The following is a 27727-nucleotide window of genomic DNA, read 5'->3' as shown; positions in this document are numbered from 1 at the left end:
TGTGTATATTTACTGTATATTTTACGGATTTCCTTATTGTCTAGAGCAGTGGTCCCCAACCTTTTTTGCACCAGGCACCGGTTTCAAGCAAGACCATTCTTCCATGGCCCGGTAGGGCGGGGATGGAGGTGTGGCAGGGGTGGGGCTTTGGTCATAAGGGGGCGGGGCTATGGACGCGGTTGTAGTGTAGCAGTGCATACTTATAATTAAATAACATTTATAATGTGACTCAACTCACCATAGGTTTTGAATGAGTGCTCCATCACCCCATTCTTGCCTGCTCCATCACCCCATCACTGCCATCTCTCCATCATTGCCTTCACCCCATCACTGCCATCTCTCCATCATTGCCTTCACCCCATCACTCCCTTCCCCCCCATCATTGCCTTCACCCCATCACTGACGTCTCTCCATCACTCCCATCAATGCCTTCTCTCCATCACCCCCATCATGGCCTTCTGCCATCACCCCAGGCATCATGGCCTTCTCCCATTACCCCCTCATGGCCTTCTCCCATTACCCCCCTCATGGCCTTCTCCCATCACCCCAGGCATCATGGTCTTCTCCCATTACCCCCTCATGGCCTTCTCCCATTACCCCCTCATGGCCTTCTCTCCCCATCACGGTCTTCTCCTCATGTCCCCATCTCCTCCAGGGCCAGGCTCCACCTACACAAACACACACACACACACACACACACACAGACATACATGTACACAGACAGACATACATACACACACCACCTCTCACCTGTCGCAGCATCGCCCGCGCTTCCTCGCTCTCACACAGCAGCGGCGCGCTCCTCTCTGTCAGTCAGAGACAGGAAGCGCGGGCGGCGGGCAGGAAGCTGGACGGGTTCTTGCAGCTCCGCTCCTGCTATTCCCTCTTGCAGGCAGCGGAGCTGCTTGATCGCTCCCTGCCCGCAGCTACACGCAGTTTAAGAATTGCTGCGCGCCGCCCCAGCCCCCGCTACGCCACTGACCGCCCCTGGCTCCCCTTGTGTCCGCGGACCGGCAAGGGCACTGCAGCGGCCCGGTGCTGGGCCGCGGACCGGTGGTTGGGGACCCCTGGTCTAGAGTCTCAGTTACCTTCCAAAAGTCTGATAATTGAATTAGCTCACTTACTGTCTGCAGCCTGACTGTATCTATGCCTCTTGATGAACCCTCTGTAGTGCCTTAATCCCAAAGGCACCTTTGTCAGGTCTGGGAGGCCTGAAAACCACCCCAACCTGTCTGACTACCCCTGGACATAAGGAGGGGGCTGGGGAGGACAGGTGCTGTTGAAGTCAGACCCTGTGTGGTGATGATCGTGTGAAGACAGCACGTCAGAGAGAAGGGGAAGCATGTGGACCCATTTTACACTCTGCTGGATTATTTGACTCATCTCCTTGGACATTATCCTGTTACTGAACTGCATTCGTGTTCTGGACTATTGTATCCTCAGTGTGGTGGATTGTTTTGCCTATAATAAAGGTGTTGGGATTGTTCACACTTCCCTCGCTCTGTTGATTGTGTGGGATCGGAGAAGGACCCCTTGACAGCACCCCCTCCAAAAATAAATTCATGAAATGCTGTTTTTTGTTCATTCTGCCTCCTAAAAATCGTAATAAAAAGCTATCAAAAAATGTCATGTGCCCGAAAATGTTACCAATAAAAACGTCAACTTGACCCACAAAAAAATAAGACCTCACATGACTCTGTGGGCCAAAATTATAACTCTTAAAATGTGGTGATGCAAAAACTAATTTTTGCAATAAAAAGCGTCTTTTAGGCTGTGTGCACACGTAGCGATTTTTAAGCGTTTTTGCCGCGATTTTCGTCGCGAAAACGCTTAAAAATCGTGTACAGAACGCCCCCCATGCATTCCTATGGTATTCCGCACATGCTGTGCTAATGCTGCGCTTTTTTCCGTGGCGGAATCGCATCGCGGAAAAAATCGCAGCATGCTCATTCTTTGTGCGGAATCGCAAAGAATTGCCGCGATTCTGCACCCATAGGAATGCATGAGAATCGCTTACTTCCCGCATGTGGCTATGCCCACCATGCGGGAAGTTAAGCGTCTCATGTGCGGTTGGTACCCGCGGTGTGGAGGAGAGGAGACTGTCCTCCAGGCCCTGGGTACCATACCCCTGTAAAAAAAGAATAAAAAATAAAAAATCGGGGTATATTTACCTTCCGGCGTCCCGCGATGCATTCCTGGCCTAAGCGTTCCCAGTAATGCCTTGCGGCAAGGCCCTGTAATGACGTAGTCTCGCGTGACTCTAGCGGTCTCGCGAGATCGCTATAGCAACGCGAGACTACGTCAGCACAGGTCGCGCAAGGCATTACTGGGAACGCTGAGGCCCGGGAATGCATCGCGGGACGCCGGAAGGTAAATATACACCGATTTTTTTATTTTTTTTTTAGCATTTTAACATCCTATCTTTTACTATTGATGCCGCATAGGCGGCCTCAATAGTAAAAACCTGGTCACACTTGTCAAACACTATGTTTGACGAGTGTGACCAACCTGTCAATCACTTTCCAAGCGATGCTTCAAATCGCTTGGAAAGTGCTTGAATATCGCACGCGAAAATCGCGGCAAAATCGCGATCATAATCGCGGTAAAATCGTGGTGAAATCGCGCGGGAAAAACCGCGCGATTTCTGGGAAGGAGTCCGGTTTTTAGTAAGCGTTTTAAAACGCTACGTGTGCACATAGCCTTAGCGTGCGACAGCTGCCAAATATAAAAACCCGCTATAAATAGTAAATCAAACCCCCCTTTATCACCCCCTTAGTTAGGGAAAAATAATAAAATTAAAAATAAATGTATTTATTTCCATTTTCCCATTAGGGCTAGGGTTCGGGTTAGGGTTGGGGATAGGGTTGGAGTTAGAATTGGGGGGTTTCCACTGTTCAGGCTCATTAGGGGTTCTCCAAACGCGACATGCATCTGATCTCAATTCCAGCCAATTCTGCGTTGAAAAAGTCAAATGGTGCTCCTTCCCTTCCTAGCTTTGCCATGCGCCCAAACAGTGGTTTACCTCCACATATGGGGTATCAGCGTACTCGGGACAAATTGCACAATAACTCTTGTGGTCCAATTTCTTCTGTTACCCTTGGGGAAAATAAATAAAAAATTGGACCTGAAATAAATTTTTGGGAAAAAAGTTAAATGTTGGGGTTTTTTTTAAATTTTTTTTTAAAACATTCAAAAAATTCCTGTGAAGTACCTGAAGGGTTAATAAACTTCTTGAATGTGGTTTTGAGCACCTTAAGGGGTGCAGTTTTTAGAACGGTGTCACTTTTGGGTATTTTCTATCATATGCCGTATATACTCGTGTATAAGCCGACCCCCCCTAATTTTGTCACAAAAAACTGGGAAAACATATTGACTCGCGTATAAGCCTAGGGTGGAAAATGCCGAAGCTACTGGTAAATTTAAAAAATAAAATGGGCCCCATAAGATGCTCCATAAAGTTCATGATAGCCCCATATAATGCTCTACAAAGTTCATGATGGGTTCCATAAGATGTTCCATACAAAAATATGCCTTATAATGCTGCACAGTGAATAATGGTGGCCCTATAACATGCTCCATAATAACATATGCCAATGCTGCACAGTGATTAGTGGCCCCTTTCAATGCTGCACAGTGATTAGTGGCCCCTTTCAATGCTGCACAGTGATTAGTGGCCCCTTTCAATGCTGCACAGTGATTAGTGGCCCCTTTCAATGCTGCAGTGATTAGTGGCCCCTTTCAATGCTGCAGTGATTAGTGGCCCCTTTCAATGCTGCACAGTGATTGGTGGCCCCTTTCAATGCTGCACAGTGATTGGTGGCCCCTTATAATGCTGCACAGTGATTAGTGGCCCCTTTCAATGCTGCACAGTGATTAGTGGCCCCTTTCAATGCTGCACAGTGATTAGTGGCCCCTTTCAATGCTGCACAGTGATTAGTGGCCCCTTTCAATGCTGCACAGTGATTGGTGGCCCCTTTCAATGCTGCACAGTGATTGGTGGCCCCTTATAATGCTGCACAGTGATTAGTGGCCCCTTTCAATGCTGCACAGTGATTAGTGGCCCCTTTCAATGCTGCACAGTGATTAGTGGCCCCTTTCAATGCTGCACAGTCATTGGTGGCCCCTTTCAATGCTGCACAGTCATTGGTGGCCCCTTTCAATGCTGCACAGTCATTGGTGGCCCCTTTCAATGCTGCACAGTCATTGGTGGCCCCTTTCAATGCTGCACAGTCATTGGTGGCCCCTTTCAATGCTGCACAGTCATTGGTGGCCCCTTTCAATGCTGCACAGTCATTGGTGGCCCCTTTCAATGCTGCACAGTCATTGGTGGCCCCTTTCAATGCTGCACAGTCATTGGTGGCCCCTTTCAATGCTGCACAGTCATTGGTGGCCCCTTTCAATGCTGCACAGTCATTGGTGGCCCCTTTCAATGCTGCACAGTCATTGGTGGCCCCTTTCAATGCTGCACAGTCATTGGTGGCCCCTTTCAATGCTGCACAGTCATTGGTGGCCCCTTTCAATGCTGCACAGTCATTGGTGGCCCCTTTCAATGCTGCACAGTCATTGGTGGCCCCTTTCAATGCTGCACAGTCATTGGTGGCCCCTTTCAATGCTGCACAGTGATTAGTGGCCCCTTTCAATGCTGCACAGTGATTAGTGGCCCCTTTCAATGCTGCACAGTGATTAGTGGCCCCTTTCAATGCTGCACAGTGATTAGTGGCCCCTTTCAATGCTGCACAGTGATTAGTGGCCCCTTATAATGCTGCACAGTGATTAGTGGCCCCTTATAATGCTGCACAGTGATTAGTGGCCCCTTGTAATGCTGCACAGTGATTAGTGGCCCCTTGTAATGCTGCATAGTGATTAGTGGCCCCTTTCAATGGTGCACAGTGATTAGTGGCCCCTTTCAATGCTGCACAGTGATTAGTGGCCCCTTTCCATGCTGCACAGTAATGAGTGGCCCCTTTCAATGCTGCACAGTCATTGGTGGCCCCTTTCAATGCTGCACAGTAATGAGTGGCCCCTTTCAATGCTGCTGCTGCTACTGCTGCCTCAATTGGAAAAATAAAAATAAAAAAAAAACTATATACTCACCTTGTCGCTGCTGCTCCTCAGCGTTGCCGGCTCTGCGGTGACTGTTCAGGCAGAGGGCGCCTGCTAACTACGTCATGGGGGGGGGGGGTTTGGGACTTTCAGCCCAAAAAAATGGGCCGAAAATCTCTGCTTATATGAGAGTATACAGTATATGGTAGACCCCTCAAAGTGACTTCAAATGTGATGTGATCCCCCCCCCAAAAAAATGGTGTTGTAAAAATGAGAAATCTCTGGTTAACTTTTAACCCTTATAACTTCCTAACCAAAAAAAATTTTGGTTCCAAAATTGTGCTGATGTAAAGTAAACATGTGGGAAATGTTACTTAAGTATTTTGTGTGCCATATCTCTGTGATTTAAGGGCATGAAAATTCAGAGTTGAAAAATTGCAAAATTTTCGCCAAATTTCCGTTTTTTTCGCAAATAAACTCAAGTAATATCAAAGACATTTTACCACTAACATGAAGTACAATATGTCAAGAGAAAACAATGTCAGAATCACCGGGATCCATGGAAGCGTTTCAGAGTTATTACCTCATAAAGGGACAGTGGTCAGAATTGTAAAAATTGGCCCGGTCATTAACGTGCAAACCACCCTTGGGGGCTAAGGGGTTAATGCTGCCAAAATCTTAATTAAAAGTGTTCTTCTACTGTTTTTGAGTCCACAGTCTCCCTGCAGGATTATGCATCTGCATGGTAACTGACAGCAAAAATCCTGTCGTAATGCAGTCAGATTTCTTTCCAATCGTCTAGTAAGGAGTGCTGGGGAGATCTGCCAGTATTCTAATAAGCTTTGCCCCAGGGATGCCTGTTAAAATCACAAATACCCTATTTTGGAGGCATTTGCCTTATCACACCTCTTTCTAGGTTGCCTGTACTGTCGCGTATGAGTGCTGGAGCACAAGAGTGCATGGGGCTTGTTTATCTTCTGCTGTGGTAATATAGGTAACAATATGGTAAGAAACCTTTCAAAAAACATGGAGTATCCCATTGCATTTGCTTTTTTTTTTTTTCATTTTAGATGCTTTGAGACAGTCGGGAAAAAACAAAATGGTTGTGGCAGCGGGCGTTGAAAATGTGACTACCGTAGGTTTTTTATTTTATCTGACTGTAATTGAACCATTCTTTCCCCATCTCTTTCTACAGACCATTAATTCAGCCGTTGTTCAACTATATGCCTCGGACCGCAGTTCTATGTGGGTGAAGAAGTGCTGTGGAGTAGTATGCCTGGTGAAGGACAATCCACAACGATCATATTTCATTAGAGTGTATGATATAAAGGTAAGTCACAGTTACATGTCTTGCATCCATTCTTCTACATTAGACACCAGGATCTGCAGAAGGTAATGCTCCAAGCTCTTCTCTTTGGGAGCATGTGAGTGTTTACATTGTGGACATGGCTAAAGAAACACAAGGCTAAATCAGATCTAACCCCTGTGAGGCAGCAGCATGTAACTTGTGATGCAATATTAGAGAAAAACAACCAGAGCTCCACTTTAACTCCAATTAACCATTACAACCTCCAATGGCAGAGCTCTCCATTGTCACACTGCTCATACGAAGCCTACAAAGAGGTAGAAACCTGCCTCCTCTAATGTAGCACTAGACTGAGAAGATTGCACTGCTGGTCTTAATTGTGGGTGTTACCATGCTACAAGCAGATGCAGCTTTACCTCTGAAGCGGTATGGGGCACTGCAGCAGACAGGATCCAGCCAACCACAGTGCTGCGGAAACAGGCGTTGCTGGCTGTGAGACACAGCCATCATATGCTGGATATGGGATGATTCTGCTCCATACACCACATACCAATTTGCTCCACCTATGTATGTGGAATGTGTCCAACTCTGAATTTTGTACTAGCTGAAAGCCGTAATCCAGTCCAAATATTTTACATCAAAACGTTAGTGTTTTTCATATCCTGTCACTTTTCAATTAATTTTTTTTTATAATTCACTTACTTTCAAACTTTCTCCAACAATTATAGATTTTGTCACAAAATTCTAACCCTCTGTTATATGTACTGAGGAAATCATCCAGCCCTTTTTTAAAAGCTGTTATAGTGTCTGCCATTACTATCCCTTGTGGTCGGCATTCCACAGACTGACTGCTCTAACTGTAAAGAACCTTTTCCTATTAGGCTGCCAGAATCGCCTTTCTTTCACCCATAATGAGTGCCCTCTGGTCCTTAGTATGGTCATTGGAAGGAATAAGTCAAGCACCAGTCCTTTGTACTGACCACACACGTTTTTGTTTTTTTTCCCTAAGCTAAACAAGCCCAACTTTTCCAACCTCTCATCTTATGAGAAGCCTTCCATCCCTTGCAATAACCTAGTTGCCCGCCTCTTGAACTGACTCTAACATCTGAATATCCTTTTTAACATGTTGAGCCCAAACCTGGATCCCATATTCTAGATGTGGCCTCAGCAATGATTTATAGAGGGGTAACAGTACGTTGGGATCACAAGATTTTCTCTTTTTATACACCCTAAAATCGTGTTTGCTTTTGCAGCTGCTGCTTGGCATTGAGTACTGCTGCTTGGCTTACTTGTAACTTGTAATTGAAAGGGGCCACTAATCACTGTGCAGCATTATAAGGGGCCACTAATCACTTGTAATTTGTTTATTTTTTTGCCTTTCTCTAAAACTAAACAAATAGCCAATGTTTTAATCAAATTTTTGTTTTCTTCCTTAGGATGGCCGGCAACTCTATGAACAAGAACTTTATTATAACTTTGTATATAATAGCCCAAGATCATATTTTCACACGTTTGCTGGTGATGTAAGTAAATAAACTCTATACATATGTTAGTGCATTTGTATTGAGGCCTGTTTAGAAAGGTAAGCATCTCTGCCTGTTTGTTTTTTTTCCACATATGTTGTATAGCAGATATAAAACCTCTTCAGTGTTATATCCATGGTGGAATTATTGCTAAGTTCTAGGATTGACAAACTACACCGTTTATAAACATGCTCTGAATCATGCAAAAAAAGGTGTTTTCTGGTTTCCCCAAAAAAGTTAGAAAGGTCTTTTTTCTAATTCAATGAGAAGTTTCCAAAGTAAAAAAGATGGAAGGGATCCATTGACATTGGATAATGTAAGAAGAAAAAAGTCTCTTCCCATTTTGGTTATATATACGTTATGTATATGTGATGTAGATGTGATTTCTGCCAGGTATGTTTTACGCTCAAATGCTGAGGTGTTTGAGTAAACGTAAAGATAGAGGCATTACTATTCTGAGGTGGTCCCTGATGGTTTCTCGCCATCCCACTTCAATTGTTTGCTAGGTCTCTTCTAATGTGTGTACATAGCACGAGACCTGTCAGTCATGGTGAATAGGATGGGGAAGCAGCCTCAAGGAACCACATCAGGCCAGTTAGGTCTCTTTATAGTCACCGGCCGGCTTTTCAAAGTATGTTTACTCTGAAATATCGCAGCATAAAGCATACCCACCTGCATTCAGGCTTTGATTCATGCCCTAGTTTGGGCAGGAGGAATCTAATGACAACTTCCCTATCAATGTGGCATTATGCATATATTTGTCCTTGGCTGGGACAGAAAAATCTCTCATTGTACTTATGAGTTGTTTTTATTTTTGTGCTACAGGCATGTCAAATTGGTCTAAACTTTGCAAGTGAAGAGGAAGCAAAAAGATTCCGGAAAGCGATAGCTGAATTGCTTGCCAGAAGGCCTAAAAAACCTGGTATGATCGATTAACCTTGTATTAGTAATCCTCGATTGATAATCCTTGTATTGGTTTGGAATAATGTGGGATACATACATGGTATATTTGTAGGCAATCTGCTGAGACAAATATTGCAGTTTACTACATTGTGCAATTTGTTGGGAGAGATGTGTCCAACCACCCATTTGTAGTGGTCTGGGACATGAGTCAGAACAGGATCGTGTATGGGTAATTTTGACAGCTTTTTTTTTTTTTTTTCATACTTGGGCCTGTGTTCTTCAAGGCCAGGCATTGTTCGCTAGGGTTGATGAAACGTGCTGGTGTCATATGCTCCTAGAGTCTATCAAACAAGCGAGGTGCACTTCCGTGTGCACTTTCTCGCAAATCATACTACGATCGGGGACTGTAGTAAGATTTGTCACATAAAGAATGACTCCACTCTTCATGGCCTCAGCCCTGTCCCTAATTTTTTGTAGCTGGGAGAAAATGGAACGAGAGCGCCATAAATCACAAAATTTTAGCACAGCCAAAAGTTTGCAACTTTACAAAGCTTGTTTATAAATATAAACTTTAATATTTATGGCATAAAAAGTTTTGCATATTTGCAAAATTTTGCCTGCACTATTAGAGATATACATAGGTGTGTGTGTGTAAAGCAAATTCCCTGATGAATCCTAAGCGGGAGTCAATGGGTTTGAGGATCAGACAGACGTAAGGTATAGACGGCATCAAATTCTCTTCGACTCTATCTTTATGGATCTACCAGACAGGCGAGATTATGCTTTTTCATTATATGCTATATGATGCTATATGATCATCATTTTATTAGCAGTTATCGCATTCATTCAATAAGGGTGATCAAATGTTTGTTCGTTATAACAATGCACTCATCACTTTATGAGCATCTGCTTGATCTATAAAACGGCGAGATCTAACATTGCTTGCTACATGATGAATTCATCACTTTATTAGCAATTAATAGATTGATGTCTGTATTTAGGGTTGGAAATTAACTTTTTGTACATGATTCTAGAAGAAGGTATTAGATCTAGTATCACACTGCAATATCTGACAACCCTGTAGTTATCTATATGGTTATTTACACTATACCTCCATTTGTATTCCATCAAAAAAAAGGGGGGAAGGCTCGTGACTGGCTCATTACCTGAGTCTATGCGTAGTGGGATTTCCCACATGAGAACTGAATAATTGTGTTTGTGCTTTGTCAGATATTTAGTCACAAATACCAATGATCTGTCTGTCGGGGCACAATAGACTTTGATCTTATAAGTGTGGAAAATACATTTTAATTGATTGAAATAAGTTATATTTAAATTTATATTCTTCTGTTGCTTGTTGTATTGTTTGTGTTACTACATTATAGCTATGTGAATGCAAGTCACTTTGAAGTTAGTAATACCTATAGAGTTCTATAATGGTCTTTTTCTCTTCCAGATAAAAAGCGAGAACCTCCAAATGGTAAGTTACAGAAGGTTTGAGGTTTTTGTTTTTTTTCCCCCCAAACCCCTTTTTAAGTTGCACTAGTCTGGTGACCAGCTTGCTGTGTTTGATACTGAGTTTTGTCATTGTTCTTGTACTTTATGAATTGAGGTGCAAGCACCCTCATCATTGTAGATCCATTTGAAGACTGTGCCAAGTTAGGGTATGTGCCCGCGATCCGGAAGTGGCAGCGCTTTGGACACGGCGCTTGTTCATTCTGTCCAAAACGCTGCAGTCTATTGAACGCCTGTGAATACACGTGTTCACTGAACTGTGCGGTTTCACCATGTCTAATACATTGTATGGGTGAAATTTCTCTTGCGTCTCTGCTACATGTCAGTCTCCACGGGTGAGCAGCTGGCGTTTCTGGGCGCATAGTGGTCAGGGGATTTCTTGCGATCCCATCCACTATTCTGTAACATCTGGACACTGCACATATACGCAGTGTCCAACCCGCGGTCTTTACTGATGGTGGGCATGTACCCTTACTGTTCCCTCTTTGAATGGTGGTTACTTTATGTACAGTGGGGCAAAAAAGTATTTAGTCAGTCAGCAATAGTGCAAGTTCCACCACTTAAAAAGATGAGAGGCGTCTGTAATTTACATCATAGGTAGACCTCAACTATGGGAGACAAACTGAGAAAAAAAAATCCAGAAAATCACATTGTCTGTTTTTTTTTCATTTTATTTGCATATTATGGTGGAAAATAAGTATTTGGTCAGAAACAAGCAATCAAGATTTCTGGCTCTCACAGACCTGTAACTTCTTCTTTAAGAGTCTCCTCTTTCCTCCACTCATTACCTGTAGTAATGGCACCTGTTTAAACTTGTTATCAGTATAAAAAGACACCTGTGCACACCCTCAAACAGTCTGACTCCAAACTCCACTATGGTGAAGACCAAAGAGCTGTCAAAGGACACCAGAAACAAAATTGTAGCCCTGCACCAGGCTGGGAAGACTGAATCTGCAATAGCCAACCAGCTTGGAGTGAAGAAATCAACTGTGGGAGCAATAATTAGAAAATGGAAGACATACAAGACCACTGATAATCTCCCTCGATCTGGTGCTCCACGCAAAATCCCACCCCGTGGGGTCAGAATGATCACAAGAACGGTGAGCAAAAATCCCAGAACCACGCGGGGGGACCTAGTGAATGAACTGCAGAGAGCTGGGACCAATGTAACAAGGCCTACCATAAGTAACACACTACGCCACCATGGACTCAGATCCTGCAGTGCCAGACGTGTCCCACTGCTTAAGCCTGTACATGTCCGGGCCCGTCTGAAGTTTGCTAGAGAGCATTTGGATGATCCAGAGGAGTTTTCGGAGAATGTCCTATGGTCTGATGAAACCAAACTGGAACTGTTTGGTAGAAACACAACTTGTCGTGTTTGGAGGAAAAAGAATACTGAGTTGCATCCATCAAACACCATACCTACTGTAAAGCATGGTGGTGGAAACATCATGCTTTGGGGCTGTTTCTCTGCAAAGGGGCCAGGACGACTGATCGGGGTACATGAAAGAATGAATGGGGCCATGTATCGTGAGATTTTGAGTGCAAATCTCCTTCCATCAGCAAGGGCATTGCAGATGAAACGTGGCTGGGTCTTTCAACATGACAATGATCCAAAGCACACCGCCAGGGCAACGAAGGAGTGGCTTCGTAAGAAGCATTTCAAGGTCCTGGAGTGGCCTAGCCAGTCTCCAGATCTCAACCCTATAGAAAACCTTTGGAGGGAGTTGAAAGTCCGTGTTGCCAAGCGAAAAGCCAAAAACATCACTGCTCTAGAGGAGATCTGCATGGAGGAATGGGCCAACATACCAACAACAGTGTGTGGCAACCTTGTGAAGACTTATAGAAAACGTTTGACCTCTGTCATTACCAACAAAGGATATATCACAAAGTATTTAGATTAAATTTTGTTTCTGACCAAATACTTATTTTCCACCATAATATGCAAATAAAATGAAAAAAAAACAGACAATGTGATTTTCTGGATTTTTTTTTCTCAGTTTGTCTCCCATAGTTGAGGTCTACCTATGATGTAAATTACAGACGCCTCTCATCTTTTTAAGTGGTGGAACTTGCACTATTGCTGACTGACTAAATACTTTTTTGCCCCACTGTATGTACTATATTGTCGGTCATTAGTGTGCTGTCAGGTCTGATACTCCACAAGAACAACTACATGTTGTGTAAGGAGGTTGAGATTATTTCTAAAGTGTAAGAATTGAATTTTACAGTCTGTTGTATTCCATTATCCTTTTTCCAGGGCCAAGTCTTCCCATGGCAACGGTTGACATCATACATCCTGAAATTGCCACTCCGAGATACAGTGCACAAGTGAATAACATTCCTTATAGCAAAGACAAGAAAAAGGGGAAAAATAAGAAGAAAAAAATTACCAAGGCAGACATTGGGACACCTAGTAACTTCCAGTAAGTAATTAGCAGCCACATAAATTCACTTGTTCTTAACATTTTATTGCAAGTTGTGCTGTTGCATCTGATGGCCTTAGTTTTGGTTTGAAAGTGTATATACTTTGCTGAAAGGAGGCCATTACATGACAAACATGGTCAAATTTTTTTTTATCTGTGCAGTATTTGTAGCCAACTCCATTTCCTAGCTAAGAATTATCAGATATCTGTAGCAATAAACTGTGATGGTGCGCCAACACCCTTCTCTGTAAACAGCTATTACATATGAAAAATCATGCGGTGTAGAATTTTCCTTCAAAGGCAGCGCTGCAATAGAATGCCGTAATGTGTACGTGGCATTACTTTTACAAGGGTTAAATGGGTTAAAATCTCATACACAGTGCTAATACTGTAATACGCTACAGACTTTCCAGACCAGACTGAGAATTTACTGCGTAGTCGCCCTAGATGGACATAGCCGTAACTGCAAAGCATTGCCCATCAGTTGTATTGTTGTTTTGCCCCATTCCCTTCAATGTGGCTTGGCTGCGATTCCAGTCAGTGGACAGGTTTGGCGCTGTGTGTGTTTCAATTTTCTAGCTTGCACCATATTCAGGTTAAATGCGTAGTTATTTAAAGCCACTTCTTGCCTTTCCTACTCTATTCTGATGGGATATAGCCAAGCCAACACCCAATTTTCTGGGTGAAAGCGTTTCCCTGCAAAATTTCTAATTGAACATTTGTTTACCCTCACAAATACGGGCAGATATAGAAGATTTTTGGTACTGATTTGGTATTGAAAATCCAAAATGAAATACAATGCAAAAGATGTGAATGGGGTTTTCAAAATGCCGTTTACATGTTGTGAATTTCTCAGGTTTTTTTGAGCATGCTATTGACTTGGGCCCCAGATTTTAACCTTTGCAGATTGGTAGCAAAATAAGTATGTAACCTGATGTGACAAATCTGACAGCAGAAGATATATGCTACACCTAAACTCGTCCTCCAACACTTGGGAGGTGTCTGTGGGGTTCCCGGAAAGGAATTTTCAGGCCACAGGCCATGTTAAGACAGTCATTGCCGATTTGGACCAGACCTGTGAATTAAGCAATTTCACCATGTTCACCCACCTGTCCCATCACCCTTCCTCTCCCGACTACACAGACTTGTGATTTGGGTAGGAGCATGTGCTAGGAATTATCTAGTGAAGGCCGCGCAGACCTCACTATGTGCATGCATCACTAGGAGGGGCACAACAACATGAGAACAATGTGCATCCTAGTATACTTTGTGCTAATTACTGACATATGTAAAAATAAAAGAATAAAAATTTCTTGTAAAATGTGTCCATAGACCTTAGGATTTTTGTATAACTCCCTCATATAAATGGACATAACTACATTCAGATTGCATGTGATTTCCCACAATTGGGCATGCAGTTCCATCAGAGGTGGCACAAGTTCAAGGGTTGCCATGCTGAGACCGGACAAAGCACAGCTCATTAACCCCATAAATTCCACTGTCGCTAATGATAACGCTATGTGCGTAATTTAGCAAACAGAGAGCTGCATTTGCCAGCCCATTGGCACCCCCGCAACATGATCGTGGGGGTGCCGATGGATGTTATGGCAACAAAGAGGCCTAACGTTGGCCTGGGGTTGAGGCCTGATATGTGAACTATCAAACTCTGATAGGTTAGAGGATGCACTGCACAACATAGGTTGCACAGCGCATTATTTTCAGCGCGATAAAAACCTGAATCCCATAGAACACCTGTGGAGAGATCTAAAAATGGCAGTTTGGAGAAGGCACCCTTCTAATATCAGGGACCTGGAGCAGTTTGCCAAAGAAGAATGGTCTAAAATTCCAGCAGAGCATTGTAAGAATCTCATTGATGGTTACCGGAAGCGGTTGGTCGCAGTTATATTGGCTAAAGGTTGTGCAACCAAGTATTAGGCTGAGGGTGCCAATACTTTTGTCTGGCCCATTTTTGGAGTTTTGTGTGAAATGATCAATGTTTTCCCTTCACCCATGACAGCACCACATGAGAGAGGGATCCGCCCCGCCAGGACAGGAACCTACTGAAACATAAGGGGCGGCACCTCTCCCCCCGCTTCAGTTGGGTTCCTGTCCTGGAAAGGAATCCCTCTGACAGCGGCGGTGCCTGTCAGGATGAAAGACCCAGGGCCGTCCCGGCGTGTAGAGTCCGCAGGGCTGTCTTACCTGCGACGCCGGCCGTCGGCAGCTGGTAGCGCAGTCCCCGGGGTTTTGCCTGATTCGGGCCCCGGGTTCGTGCGGGCACGTCCTGATGTCCTCCCTTCGGAGGTTCCTCCACGTGCCGCCCTCCCCCTGCGCGCGCCCGTCCTTCACCTGCATGCAGGGGAAGCCGGGGGCGGAGACCGGCGTCTGACGTCAGCGGCGCAGAGGATTCTGGGAGAGCGACCGCTGACGTCATCAGGACGCGACGGTCATGGCGCCGGGCGCGGCGCCGGCCAGGCGGCTGGCGGTCGCGGGGGGAGGGGTAATGAGGGGCTCACTCACCGATAAAAGAGGGAGCAGAAGCGGCTGCAGGGGTGACAATGGCGTCTCAGGAGGATCGCTCACCGTCCCCATTGTCTCTGCCCCCATCGCAAGCTTCTGGTCGCAAGAGCCGCTCGAGCGGCAAAAGCAGCAGCCGTCCAAGTCACCGATCGAGGGATTCCTCGAGGTCAAAAGAGCGCAGAGCGCATGCTCCTTCGCAGCCTCAGAGCCCGGTACCGGTCTTTCCTGGGTGGTGAGTGATCTCCGTGAAAGTTAGACAACATTATAATAGGCCTTCCTATGTCTTTTTTTTTCTCTCCTTCCCTTTACTTAGAGAGGCAAAAAAGCTATAAGTAAAAAGAAAAACAGAGAATGTGCAATATGCCGCAGCCCTTTAGCGAAAGATTGCCAAAAGGACTTATGTGTCAGCTGTATCCAGCGGACTATGGCTGAAGAGGTGCCGAGCCTGGCAACAAACCTCAGATCCATAATAAAATCTGAGGTACAGGGCTCGCTTAAAAAATTATTAAAAAAGAAGAGCAAGAGTAGGAAAGTCTCCCCGAGTTCCTCGTCAGGCTCCTCTTCTTCAGAGTATCAAGTGGAGCACGGGTCATCTTCATCCTCAGACAGTGATACGGGGGGCAGACCTTGCTTTCCAGTAGAAGATACGGACGCTCTCCTTAAAGCCATCAGGTCCACTATGGGCCTGCAGGAGGAGAAAATAGAGAGATCGCTGGAGGATGTAATGTTTGGCGGCCTGCAAGAAAGGAAGAAGCGTACCTTTCCGGTCAATGACAAGGTTCAGGCCCTAATCGAGAGAGAGTGGAAGAAACCGGAGAGGTCAGGTAGCCTTCCCTCCTCTTCAAAGCGAAGATACCCCTTTGAGGCTAAGGACACGGACGTCTGGGACAAAGTCCCAAAGATTGACGCGGCAGTGTCTAGGTCTTCTAAGAAGTCGGCCCTGCCCCTGGAGGATTCAGGGGTTTTGAGAGACCCCTTGGATAAAAAAGCGGACTCATACCTAAGGCACACTTGGGAGGCAGCGGCAGGGGGTCTGAAACCAGCAATAGCCGGCACCTGTACAGCCCGGTCATTAATGGTCTGGTTGCAACAACTTGAAGAAAAATTAGTCTCCAAAGTACCAAGAGAAAAAATATTAGGAGAAATGTACCTGCTACACGGAGCTGCCGCCTTCTTGGCTGACACCTCCGCCGACTCAATGAGGTTAACGGCAAGAGCAGCGGGGCTATCGAACGCCGCAAGACGGGCGTTATGGCTCAAAGGCTGCCCTGGGGACATTCAATCTAAAGCAAAATTATGCTCGTTACCATGTGATGGGCAGTTCCTGTTTGGAAAAAACCTGGATGACATCCTGGAGAAAGCCGGTGATAAAAAGAAGGGCTTCCCCAGATTCATGGGTGATCAAAGAAGTCCGCCCTTTCGGAGGGGAAGGTTCAATCGAGGCCGTCCCCCGGGAGAGCGAAAAAGGTGGGACGACAAGAGGAAAAAAGAACCAGGGTTCATGTTTGGGGGAACTTCCTCAACAGCCAAAAAATCCCCGCAATGACACCAGCCCTCCTGTGGGGGGAAGATTGAGGTTCTTTTCCCAAGAATGGGAGAAAATATCGGTCAACAATTGGATTCTGAACATTATAAAGAATGGCCTAAAAATCCCCTTCTTCCAGCATCCAAGAGCTTCATTTGTGGTAACCCCCATCAGGAAGGATCCAGGAGAGCAGTTAGCCATAGAGACAGAAATCTTAGGACTGTTGGAGAAACGAGTTCTGATAGAGGTCCCAAAAGATCAAGAGAGAAGGGGGTTCTTTTCTCCCCTCTTCCTAATAAAAAAACCCGATCTTTCCTTCAGAACAATAATAAATCTCAGGCGCCTCAATCAATGGATCATGAACCAAACATTCAAAATGGAATCAGTGACTTCGGCCATAAAGCTGTTACACCACAACTGCTTCATGGCCGTAATAGATTTGAAGGATGCCTATTACCATATCCCGATGCACCAAGAATACCAGAAATACCTGAGGGTAGCCCTATACATCCAGGGCGACCTCAGGCATTTTCAATTTACAGCTCTTCCGTTCGGCATCTCCATAGCGCCAAGGATTTTTACAAAAGTAATAGCAGAGATGACAGCTTTTCCTTCGAATCCACAATGTGATTATGGTGCCTTACTTGGACGATTTTCTGGTCATTGGCAATTTAGAACATCACTGCGCACATCAGGTAGACAAGATAACAGAGACCCTGCAAAAACTGGGTTGGATGGTAAACTTAAAAAAATCAAAACTTCAACCCCTAAGGAAACAGACATTTCTAGGTTTTGTCTTGGACTCCGACCGACAAGTTTGTCTCTTGCCAGAGAAAAAACTAGAGAAGGTGAGAGAAATGACTCTTACGGCAATACAGCATCCTCACATGACCCTAAGAAAGGCAATGTCCCTGTTGGGCACGCTAACAGCCTGTATCCCGGCGGTCAACTGGGCACAGTTTCATACCTGACAGCTGCAGGTGGAAATCTTGTCAGCCCAGAAACGATTAAAAGGGTATTTAGAAGGGAAGCTGGAACTTTCCGAAAGGGGGAAAAACTCTCTCACTTGGTGGCTAGACGGCACAAATTTAGCAGGGGGGACTTTGTGGCACAGGCCCGTGTCCGATGTAATATTGACAGACGCAAGCGCCTCGGGATGGGGGGCACACCTGAGAGAACATATAGCCCAAGGGTCCTGGAGTCACATAGAGCAGAAGGCTTCCTCCAACTTAAGAGAGTTGAGAGCGATAAACAGAGCCCTAGATACATTCATTCCCATGTTACAGGGCCAAAACGTCCGAATTATGTCAGACAACAGGGTGGCAGTGGCGTATGTCAACCACCAGGGAGGGACAAAGTCAAACTCCCTAATGGACGAAGCCAAAAGAATCTTCCTCAAGGCAGAACAACATCTAACCTCCCTGAAGGCCCTACATATCAAAGGGACAGAAAATGTTCAAGCCGACTTTCTAAGCCGCAACAAGTTAAAACAGGGAGAGTGGGCCTTAAATCGGGTAATATTCCAGAGGATAGTACAGTTATGGGGGCAGCCGGTAATCGACCTCTTTGCCACCAAAAGCAACCGGCAAGTAAAGAGGTTCTGCTCATTGAACCCAGGGGAAAACCCGTGGGCAGTAGATGCTCTACAAATCCCGTGGTCGTTCAAACTGGGCTATGCCTTTCCCCCAGTAGCGTTAATCCCGGCAGTGATAAAAAAGATAAGAGACGAGCAAGCCAGAGTAATCCTCATAGCCCCGTTCTGGCCAAAAAGGCCGTGGTTTTCACTGCTACAAATGATGTCTCTCTCGGACCCGTGGGTACTGCCAGAAATTCCAGATTTATTAGCTCAGGGGCCGATATTCCACAAACAAGTCAAGGGGCTCCATCTGACGGCGTGGAATTTGAGAGGGCACTTTTGAGAGACAAAGGGTTTTCCCCGGGATTGGTGACTACTCTAATGAAAAGTAGAAAACCAATAACAACAAACATATATGGCAGGACGTGTAAGAAATTCCTACAATTCCTGGGAAAACCGTTAGGTCAAGAACCTCCAATCGAGTCCATCTTGGAGTTCTTGCAGGCAGGCCTAGAGCTAGGCCTGGCGGTAAATACCCTCAAAGTACAGGTTTCAGTGCTGGGGGCATTATACAATTGCAATATAGCGGCAAACAGATGGGTAGCCAGGTTTATAAAATCTTGCCACAGATCTAGGCCAATTTCCTTACCGAAAATAGCTCCATGGGATCTAAATCTGGTACTGGAATCCCTTACGAAGGAGCCGTTTGAACCCATACAGCAGATTTCAACTAAAAATCTCACCCTAAAAACCATCATTCTGGTAGCTCTAACGTCGGCACGTAGGGTTAGTGACTTGCAGGCCCTTTCAGTCAACCCGCCATATACACAGATATACCAGGATAGGGTGGTTATGAGAACAGACCCTGCTTACTTGCCGAAAGTAGTAACTAACTTTCACCGAAACCAAGAAATTGTCCTCCCTTCCTTTTGCGAGAATCCGAAAAACCCAGGGGAGGAAAAGTTTCATAGCCTAGACGTTAAAAGAGCCTTAGTAGAGTATATGTCTATAACCAGCCAGTGGAGGAGGTCCCAGTCCCTATTTGTAGCCTTCCAGGGTGCTAGGAAAGGTTATGGAGTGTCAAAGGGGACTATTGCCCGATGGATTAGGGAGGCCATTAGTGTAGATTATTCAGTTAGTGGCGTCCCGGTTCCTGACGGCATCAAGGCTCATTCCACCAGAGCCGTGGCGACCTCCTGGGCTGAGAAAGCAGAGGTATCAATAGAGCAAATTTGTAAGGCCGCTACCTGGGCCTCACCCTCAACTTTCTTTAGACACTATAGACTAAATCTATCCTCCTCGGCTGACTTGACCTTTGGTAGAAGGGTGCTGCAAGCGGTGGTCCCTCCCTAAGGTGTTCGAAGTCTCCAGAATCTCTCATGTGGTGCTGTCATTGGGGAAGGGAAAACCACCATGGTTACTTACCGGTAGCCGCTTTTTCCGGAACCCATGACAGCACCCGTATATTTCCCCCCCTTTTTCACCGTTTGGGTGTGCACAATAGTCGGGTGTTTTTGTGTGATGTGGTGTTGGATAAATATGTAACTAACCGGGAAGTCCTCTCAAATGCTCTGTAATCCAACTGAAGCGGGGGAGAGGTGCCGCCCCTTATGTTTCAGTAGGTTCCTGTCCTGGCGGGGCGGATCCCTCTCTCATGTGGTGCTGTCATGGGTTCCGGAAAAACCGGCTACCGGTAAGTAACCATGGTGGTTTTGCTTTTTGCTTCATTCTCTTTTGTATTTTTTTCATTTAAGACAAATTAAATGAAGATAATAATACCAAAGAATTTGTGATTGCAATCATTTTCAGGAAGAAACTGAGTATTATCTTGACAGAATTGCAGGGGTGTCAATACTTTTGGCCACAACTGTATGTACGCAAAAATGATACCGTTAAAAACTACAGCTTGGCCTGCAAATAACAAGCCCTCATACAGCTCCATCTGTGGAAACATAAAATTTTAAAATACTTATAGGTATATAGTGAACCCACATTTTTTTTTAAAGACATTTCTATAAAGATGACAAAACCATTATACCGAATGATCAGTGATGGGTTTTTTTGTTTGTTTTTTAATAGAAATGTTGTGATTTTTTTTGCCTTTCAAAGAGTTAATAAAAGTGATTAAAAAGTTACATGTACCATAAAATAGCACCAGTGGTGGCATAAATTTGTCAAACTTATGACTCTTACAATGATGCGCTTATAAAAGCAAATTATTTTATTTACAGAGTGTATGTACAAAAGTAAACAAACTTAAAAGTATTAAATTTTGGTATTGCTTTAGTCATACTGATCACAAAATAAAGATAACGCTACATTTGTGCAGTCTGATTAATAGCATAAAATTTTCAAATGCCAAAAAAAACCTGTTGCAGAATTGTTGCTTTGTTTATATTCCGTCTCATAAAGAATTAATAATGTTCAGTTATATGTACTAGAGATGAGTGACTTTGCCTTTTTTAGGGTCGAGTCGGGTTTCATGGAACCAGACTTTCTCAAAAGTCGAGTCAAACAAAATCGGTCGACTATCGGGAAAAGTCGGGGTCCGACTGAAACATGAAACCCAATGCAAGTCAATGGGGAAGCAAAGTCGGCAGGGAGTGGAGGACAGTAAACACACCTACATGCCGGACCGCTTTTTTAAAGTGCACAAAATCTCTCTCTCCCTCTCTCTCATGTCATCTCCTTGCCCACAATGTACGTCCTTGCTCAGTGGCTGAAAAAGTCACGTGCAAGCATTCTGGGAAATCCGACTTTGGCGCTCGTTTTGCCGACCACACGGCCAACCTCACGCTGTGGTCGGGTTTTTGTCGGCAAAACCCGAATTTGCCATAAGTCGGCGACTTATGAATCTGGCCGACCTGTTTCGCTCAACTTTAATATGTACCCCAAAAGGATGCCACTGAGAAATAGTGCAACTCATCCTGAAAAAAAAGGGCCTCATGACATTGTTGCCAAAAACATTACGGTATGACTGCTGCAACATGACAATAGAAAAGAATAAAAATCTGGGAAAGAGGTCAATACTCACTGTAATGTGATAGGTTAATGAATCAACATTTTGGAATCATTAAAGAGAACCTACCATCAGATTCATCCAACTAGAGATACTTTGATGTCTTACTCTGATATACTGCGGCTGGGGACCACATCAGACTAGTCAGCCGAGACTTTGTCCTTGTCCGACTTTTAAAAAGTATGGTTGCTTCAAAATGCTGCACTCTTCAGAGTAAAACATAACCTGGCTGCAATTCTCTGTAATTCTGGCAGCAAGAATCTGATGATGGGTCCCTTTAATAGCCATCCTCATTCATTGAACGTGTCTTGTGCGGAGCCCTTTTTTCCACTGGGTAAGACATTTTGCACAGGGGTCTATATTTCCTGAATGACCTATGTATATTTGCTAGATGCCAATATCTAGCTTTATGTAACCTTGATGTGCTTTATTTAGACACATTGGACATGTGGGATGGGATCCAAACACCGGCTTTGATGTAAGTATATGGCGTAACAAAGCTATATAAATCACTGTTGTGGCAGATGTAAGTAGTAATGTGCATATTAGTGAAATTACAGCCTAGTGTGTGTCAAGCAGCTGATAATTAAACAACGCCACTTGCTTTTTTATTTTTGTTAGTAACGTTTCACCAACTATATATCATTGTCATAATGAATCATCTAGCTGTATGAGTCACGTCAGAATAGTATGCCCAGACTGGCTCTGTATTCACAGTCTGATTAGGTAGCAATGCAGACTACTAGGCTGTAAGTTTTCTGATACACACGTGGTAAAAATTGTTGGTACCCCTCGTTTAATGACAGAAAAACCCACAATGGTCACAGAAATAACTTGACTCTGACAAAAGTAATAAATCAAAAATCTATGAAAATGAACAAATAACATTGCTTTTCAACCATGCTTCCACACAATTTTTCAAAAATTAAAACTCATGAAATAGGCCTGGAGAGAAATGATGGTACCCCTGAAAATGTGACAAATGGGACATGTTAAATCAAGGTGTGTTCACTAATTATCATCACAGGTGTCTACAATCTTGGAAGCAGTGAGTGGGCCTGTATAGAGGGCTACAGATACTCACTGTGCTGTTTGGTGACATGGTGTGTATCACACAACATGGACCAGAGGAAGCGAAGGAAAAAGTTGTCTCAGGAGATTAGAAAGAAAATTGTAGACAAACATGAAAGGTAAAGGTTATAAGACCATCTCCAAATAGCTTGCTGTTCCTGTGACTACAGTTGCACATATTATTCAGAAATGTAAGCTCCATGGGACTATAGCCAACCTCCCTGGACGTGGCCGCAGGAGGAAAATTGATGATAAATCAAAGACTGGTAATATGAATGGTAACAAAAGAGGCCAGAAAAACTTCTAAACAGATAAAAAGTGAACTTTAAGCTCAAGGAACGTTAGTGTCAGATCGCACCATCCGTCGTTGTATGAGCCAAAGTGGAATTCATGGGACACGACCAAGGAGGACACCATTGTTGGAAAAAAAAATCCTAAAAAAGCCAAATTGGAATCTGCCAAACTACATGTTGACAAGCCACAAAGCTTCTGGGAGAATATCCTGTGGACAGGTGAGACAAAAATGGAACTTTTTGGCAAGGCACATCAGCTCTATGTTCACAAATGGAAAAATGAAGCATATCAAGAAAAGAACACGGTCCCTACTGTGAAACATGGAGGAGGCTCTGTTATGTTCTGGGGTGGCATCTGGCACAGGGTGTCTAGAATCTGTGCAGGGGTACAATGAAATCTCAAGGCTATCAAGGGATTCTAGAGAGAAATATGCTACAGTGTCAGAAAGCTTGGCCTCAGTTGCAGGTCATGGGTCTTTTACAACAGGACAAAGACCCAAAACACAGCTAAAAACACCCAATAATGGCTGAGGAAAACATTGGACTATTTTGAAGTGGCCTTCTATGAGCCCTGACCTAAATCCTATTGAGCATCTTTGGAAACAGCTGAAACATGCCGTCTGGAAAAGGTTTCCTTCAAACACGAGACATCTGGAGCAGTTTGCTCTTGAGGAGTGGACCATAATACCTGCCAAGAGGTGCAGAAGTCTCATTGACAGTTTGATTGCAGTGATTTCCTCATAAGGTTATGCAACAAAATATTAAGTTTAGGGGTACCATCATTTCTGTCCAGGCCGATTTCATGAGTTTTATTTTTTATTTTAAATTCTGTAGAAGCATGATTGAAAAGCAATGTCTGACTTTCATTTGTTCATTTTCATAGATTTTTGATTTATTACTTTTGTCAGATTCAAGTTATTTCTGTCACCTTTGTGAGTCTTCCTGTCATTAAACGAGGGGTACCAACAATTTTGGTTGCGTGTGTAAATTGGGTATGTGATCTAGAAATTTATGGTACGGAGTCCAGCAGTTGCAATAACCCCTCTAAAAGTGTTGTTGCCCCATGTATTGTCTCCTTCATGTCTTGAGCTATTTTATGTGCATTCTCTCAGGATGGGAGGACAGCCTCAGCAGGTCATAAGATGTAAAATTAGTACATTGGATGGGAGTCTTTTCAGCCTATTTTCTATCATATCTTGTAGTGTTTTACACTTCTAGGTTGGTTTAAAGTTAGCACCAAAACTGCTCTTTACCTTCAGAAATAGTGGTAATTTGTAGCTAAATAGTATTTATGTCCTGTGTGGCTGGCTTCTTAAAATAACTACAGAGAGAGGAAATGGAGTTATATTCTCTGTGTAGCCATTTGCGTTTATCGAGACGATGCAGAGAGCTGTAACATTCAGTGCTCACTAAACTATGAGCGCTCCGTAATCCCTTCCCGACACACACAGCGGTGACTGTACAAGCCCCCTGTATCCCCATATGACTGGAAGCATATGGTGGTAGGGAGAATATAACTTCACTTTCTCCCTGTAAGCTGTTCTTCCAATAAGTGAGCCAGACATGATTAAAATGCTGTTTGTCTGCAGTTTACCATTACATGTGCAGTTTTAAAGTATTTTTGAAGGTCACATGATCCATTGAAATGTCAGACATCAATACATTAATATATATAAATAATATTGTAGGGTTTCAACTCTCTGGTAGCCGCTTGTGTACTCACAGGGTTTCTTATATCAAACAGCATAAAGTTTGTCACAGGGCTGTGGAGTCGGTAAGCCAAACCTGCGACTCCGACTCCTCAATTTCCCTTACACCGACTCCGACTCCACGACTCCGACTCCGACTCCCACATATATTGCTTATATTTAAGTGAAAAATTTATTGTAGTACAATGTGAACCTCAGACATTTAATCATTTTTATGATCCAATAATCAAGATATTTAGATAGAACAGAATATATATTGGTGTACTACCCGGTTTTCATTCTTTTTGGTACAGATACGATATGGATAGACAGATATGGATAAATGGATAGATAGAGCAGATTTCTAATCTGCTTTTGCTATTGAAAACATTATCTATGAGCTCAAAAACCTTTCAGGTGATGCAGTTTTTTAAAAAGATGATCAGCTTTTGCAGCTGAAAAACGTATCCTCAAAAAACACAGGAAAAACGCTGTGTGTGAATGTAGCCTTAGATCAGGAATAGAACAGTCATTTATATGACATTTCATAACTTTCCCAAACTCCTATGAAAAAATATTCAGCACATCCTGCATTGAATTACTGTACCCAATTTATTATATATTTTAGGAGTCGGAGTCGGTCCATTTTATACCGACTCCAACTCCGACTCCACCAAAATGAGCACCGACTCCACGACTCCGACTCCGACTCCACAGCCCTGGTTTGTCATCCATCATACACTTTATAGCTCCTAAATGATAACAGCCTTTCTCCAGTACAAATGTCATAAAACAGTCCTTTCTTCAGGCATAATGTATCAAAGTAAAGGTCAGCATCACCAATCTTGATATTCCAGGCAATATTAGTGCAAGTAGTATTAAACGTGTTCACCAGACACACACCTCTGTTCAGCTCCAACACAATTCCTCTCTGCTGAGCTAACCCAGCTGCTCTTAGACCTGTAAGCACTCGGTTGGATACTGGATAATCTTTTTTTCATCCAGAATCTTTTGGTTGCTCTTAAATCTTGGAACCAAAGTCCAGGCAAATTAACCCCCTTAGTAGCCTAGTGTCACTGGTACAGATTATTAAATCATTAAAGCCAAGCGCCTCAGTGGCGTATACAAGTCCTTAGAAATCAATGGGTGAATGACTTCATCTATTGTAAGTCATACCATGTATTTGTTATTTTGACATGTATGTAGAATTGACACCGCTAACATTTTTTTTTCATGTTTTAGGTGAATAATTTGGACCCAGAACTGAAAAAATTGTTTGACTTATGTGGAATCTCTGAAGCTCAGCTGAAAGATAAGGAAACATCAAAGCTCATATACGACTTCATTGAAAATACTGGCGGTGTTGAGGCTGTAAAAAATGAGTTACGCAGGCAAGGTGAGTGCTATCTGATTGCTATTCTGTGATGGTAAAGTGGTGGTTTTAATTTTCTGTCTATATTCCAGATGGAACCCAATAAGGAATAATACCTCTCATACAGTTTTGTTTAAATGCTGAAGCCACAAAAGTATGACGAGTTTAGTTCATACAAAGTGGACAAGTCTTTGTTTTTCTTTGGATTAACCCCTTCATGACCCAGCCTATTTTGACCTTAATGACCTGGCCATTTTTTGCAATTCTGACCAATGTCCCTTTATGAGGTAATAACTCAGGAACGCTTCAACGCATCCTAGCGATTCCGAGATTGTTTTTTCGTGACATATTGGGCTTCATGATAGTGGTATATTTAGGTCAATAATTTTTGCGTTTATTTGTGAAAAAAATGGAAATTTGGCAAAAATTTTGAAAATTTTGCAATTTTCAAATTTTGAATTTTTATTCTGTTAAACCAGAGAGTTATGTGACACAAAATAGTTAATAAATAACATTTCCCACATGTCTACTTTACATCAGCACAATTTTGGAAACAACATTTTTTTTCATTAGGAAGTTATAAGGGTTAAAAGTTGACCAGCAATTTCTCATTTTTACAACAATATTTACAAAACCATTTTTTTTTAGGGACCACCTCACATTTGAAGTCACTTTGAGGGGTCTATATGGCAGAAAATACCCAAAAGTGTCACCATTCTAAAAACTGCACCCCTCAAGCTACTCAAAACTATATTCAAGAAGATTATTAACCCTTCAGGTGCTTCACAGGAACTAAAGCAACATGGAATGAAAAAATGGACATTTTAATTTTTCCAACCAAAATTTTATTTTAGCATCAGTTTTTTCATTTTCACATGGGTAACAGGATAAAATGTATCCTAAAATTTGTTGGGCAATTTCTCCTGAGTACACTGATACCTCATATGTGGTCATAAACCACTGTTTGGGCGCACGGCAGGGCTCAGAAGGCAAGGAGCGCCATTTTACTTTTTGAATGTAAAATATGCTTGAATGTTTAGCGGTTGCCATGTCTTGTTTTAAGAGTACCTGTGTGCCTAAACATTGGAGCTCCCCCACAAGTGAGCCCATTTTGGAAACTAGACCCTCCAAAGAACTTATCTAGATGCATAGTATGCACTTTGAACCCCCAGGTGCTTCACAAATTGATCTGTAAAAAAAAAAAAGTACTTTTTTTTTTCACAAAAATTTTATTTGGCCTCAGTTTTTTCATTTTCACATGGGCAACAGGATAAAATGGATCCTAAAATTTGTTGGGCAATTTCTCCTGAGTACATCAATATCTCATATGTGGTCATAAACCACTGTTTGGGCGCACCGCAAGGCCCGGAAGGGAAGGAGCGCCATGTGACTTTTTGATTGGAAAATTAGCTCCAATCGTTAGCGGACACCATGTCGCATTTGGAGAGCCCCTGTGTGCCTAAACATTGGAGCTCCCCCACAAGTGACCCCATTTTGGAAACTAGACCCCCGAAGGAACTTATCTAGATGTGTGGTGAGCACTTTGAACCCCCAAGTGCTTCACAGAAGTTTATAACGCAGAGCAGTGAAAATAAAAAAATAATTTTTTTTCCTCAAAAATGATTTTTTAGCCCGCTATTTTTTATTTTCCCAAGGGTAACAGGATAAATTGGACCCCAAAAGTTGTTGTCCAGTTTGTCCTGAGTACGCTGGTACCACATATGTGGGGGGGACCACTGTTTGGGCACACGTTGGGGCTCAGAAGGGAAGTAGTGACGTTTTGAAATGCCGACTTGATGGAATGGTCTGTGGGCGTCATGTTATGTTTGCAGAGCCCCTGATGTACCTAAACAGTGGAAACCCCCCACAAATGACCCCATTTTGGAAACTAGATCACCCAAGAAACTAATATAGATGTGTGGTGAGCACGTTGAACCCCCAAGTGCT

General features: G+C 43.5%; 1 protein-coding gene across 1 annotated transcript in view; it reads left to right on the top strand.

The window, feature by feature from the left end:
- Nucleotides 1-27727, top strand: part of WASL (WASP like actin nucleation promoting factor) — a 94020-nt gene that overhangs the window by 55478 nt on the left and 10815 nt on the right. Inside the window, exons 2-8 of the mRNA XM_073573412.1 lie at nucleotides 6239-6373; nucleotides 7786-7872; nucleotides 8698-8794; nucleotides 10232-10255; nucleotides 12551-12716; nucleotides 21792-21834; nucleotides 25651-25804. Coding sequence (XP_073429513.1) covers nucleotides 6239-6373; nucleotides 7786-7872; nucleotides 8698-8794; nucleotides 10232-10255; nucleotides 12551-12716; nucleotides 21792-21834; nucleotides 25651-25804 — 706 coding nt within the window. The remainder of the gene's footprint in view (nucleotides 1-6238; nucleotides 6374-7785; nucleotides 7873-8697; nucleotides 8795-10231; nucleotides 10256-12550; nucleotides 12717-21791; nucleotides 21835-25650; nucleotides 25805-27727) is intronic.

Source organism: Dendrobates tinctorius, unplaced genomic scaffold (assembly GCF_039654945.1).
Source record: "Dendrobates tinctorius isolate UK_male_01 unplaced genomic scaffold, ASM3965494v1 ptg000035l, whole genome shotgun sequence".
Classification (NCBI taxonomy): domain Eukaryota; kingdom Metazoa; phylum Chordata; class Amphibia; order Anura; family Dendrobatidae; genus Dendrobates; species Dendrobates tinctorius.
The sequence above is the reverse complement of the archived record's forward strand: the minus strand, read 5'-3'. Positions and strand labels throughout refer to the sequence as shown.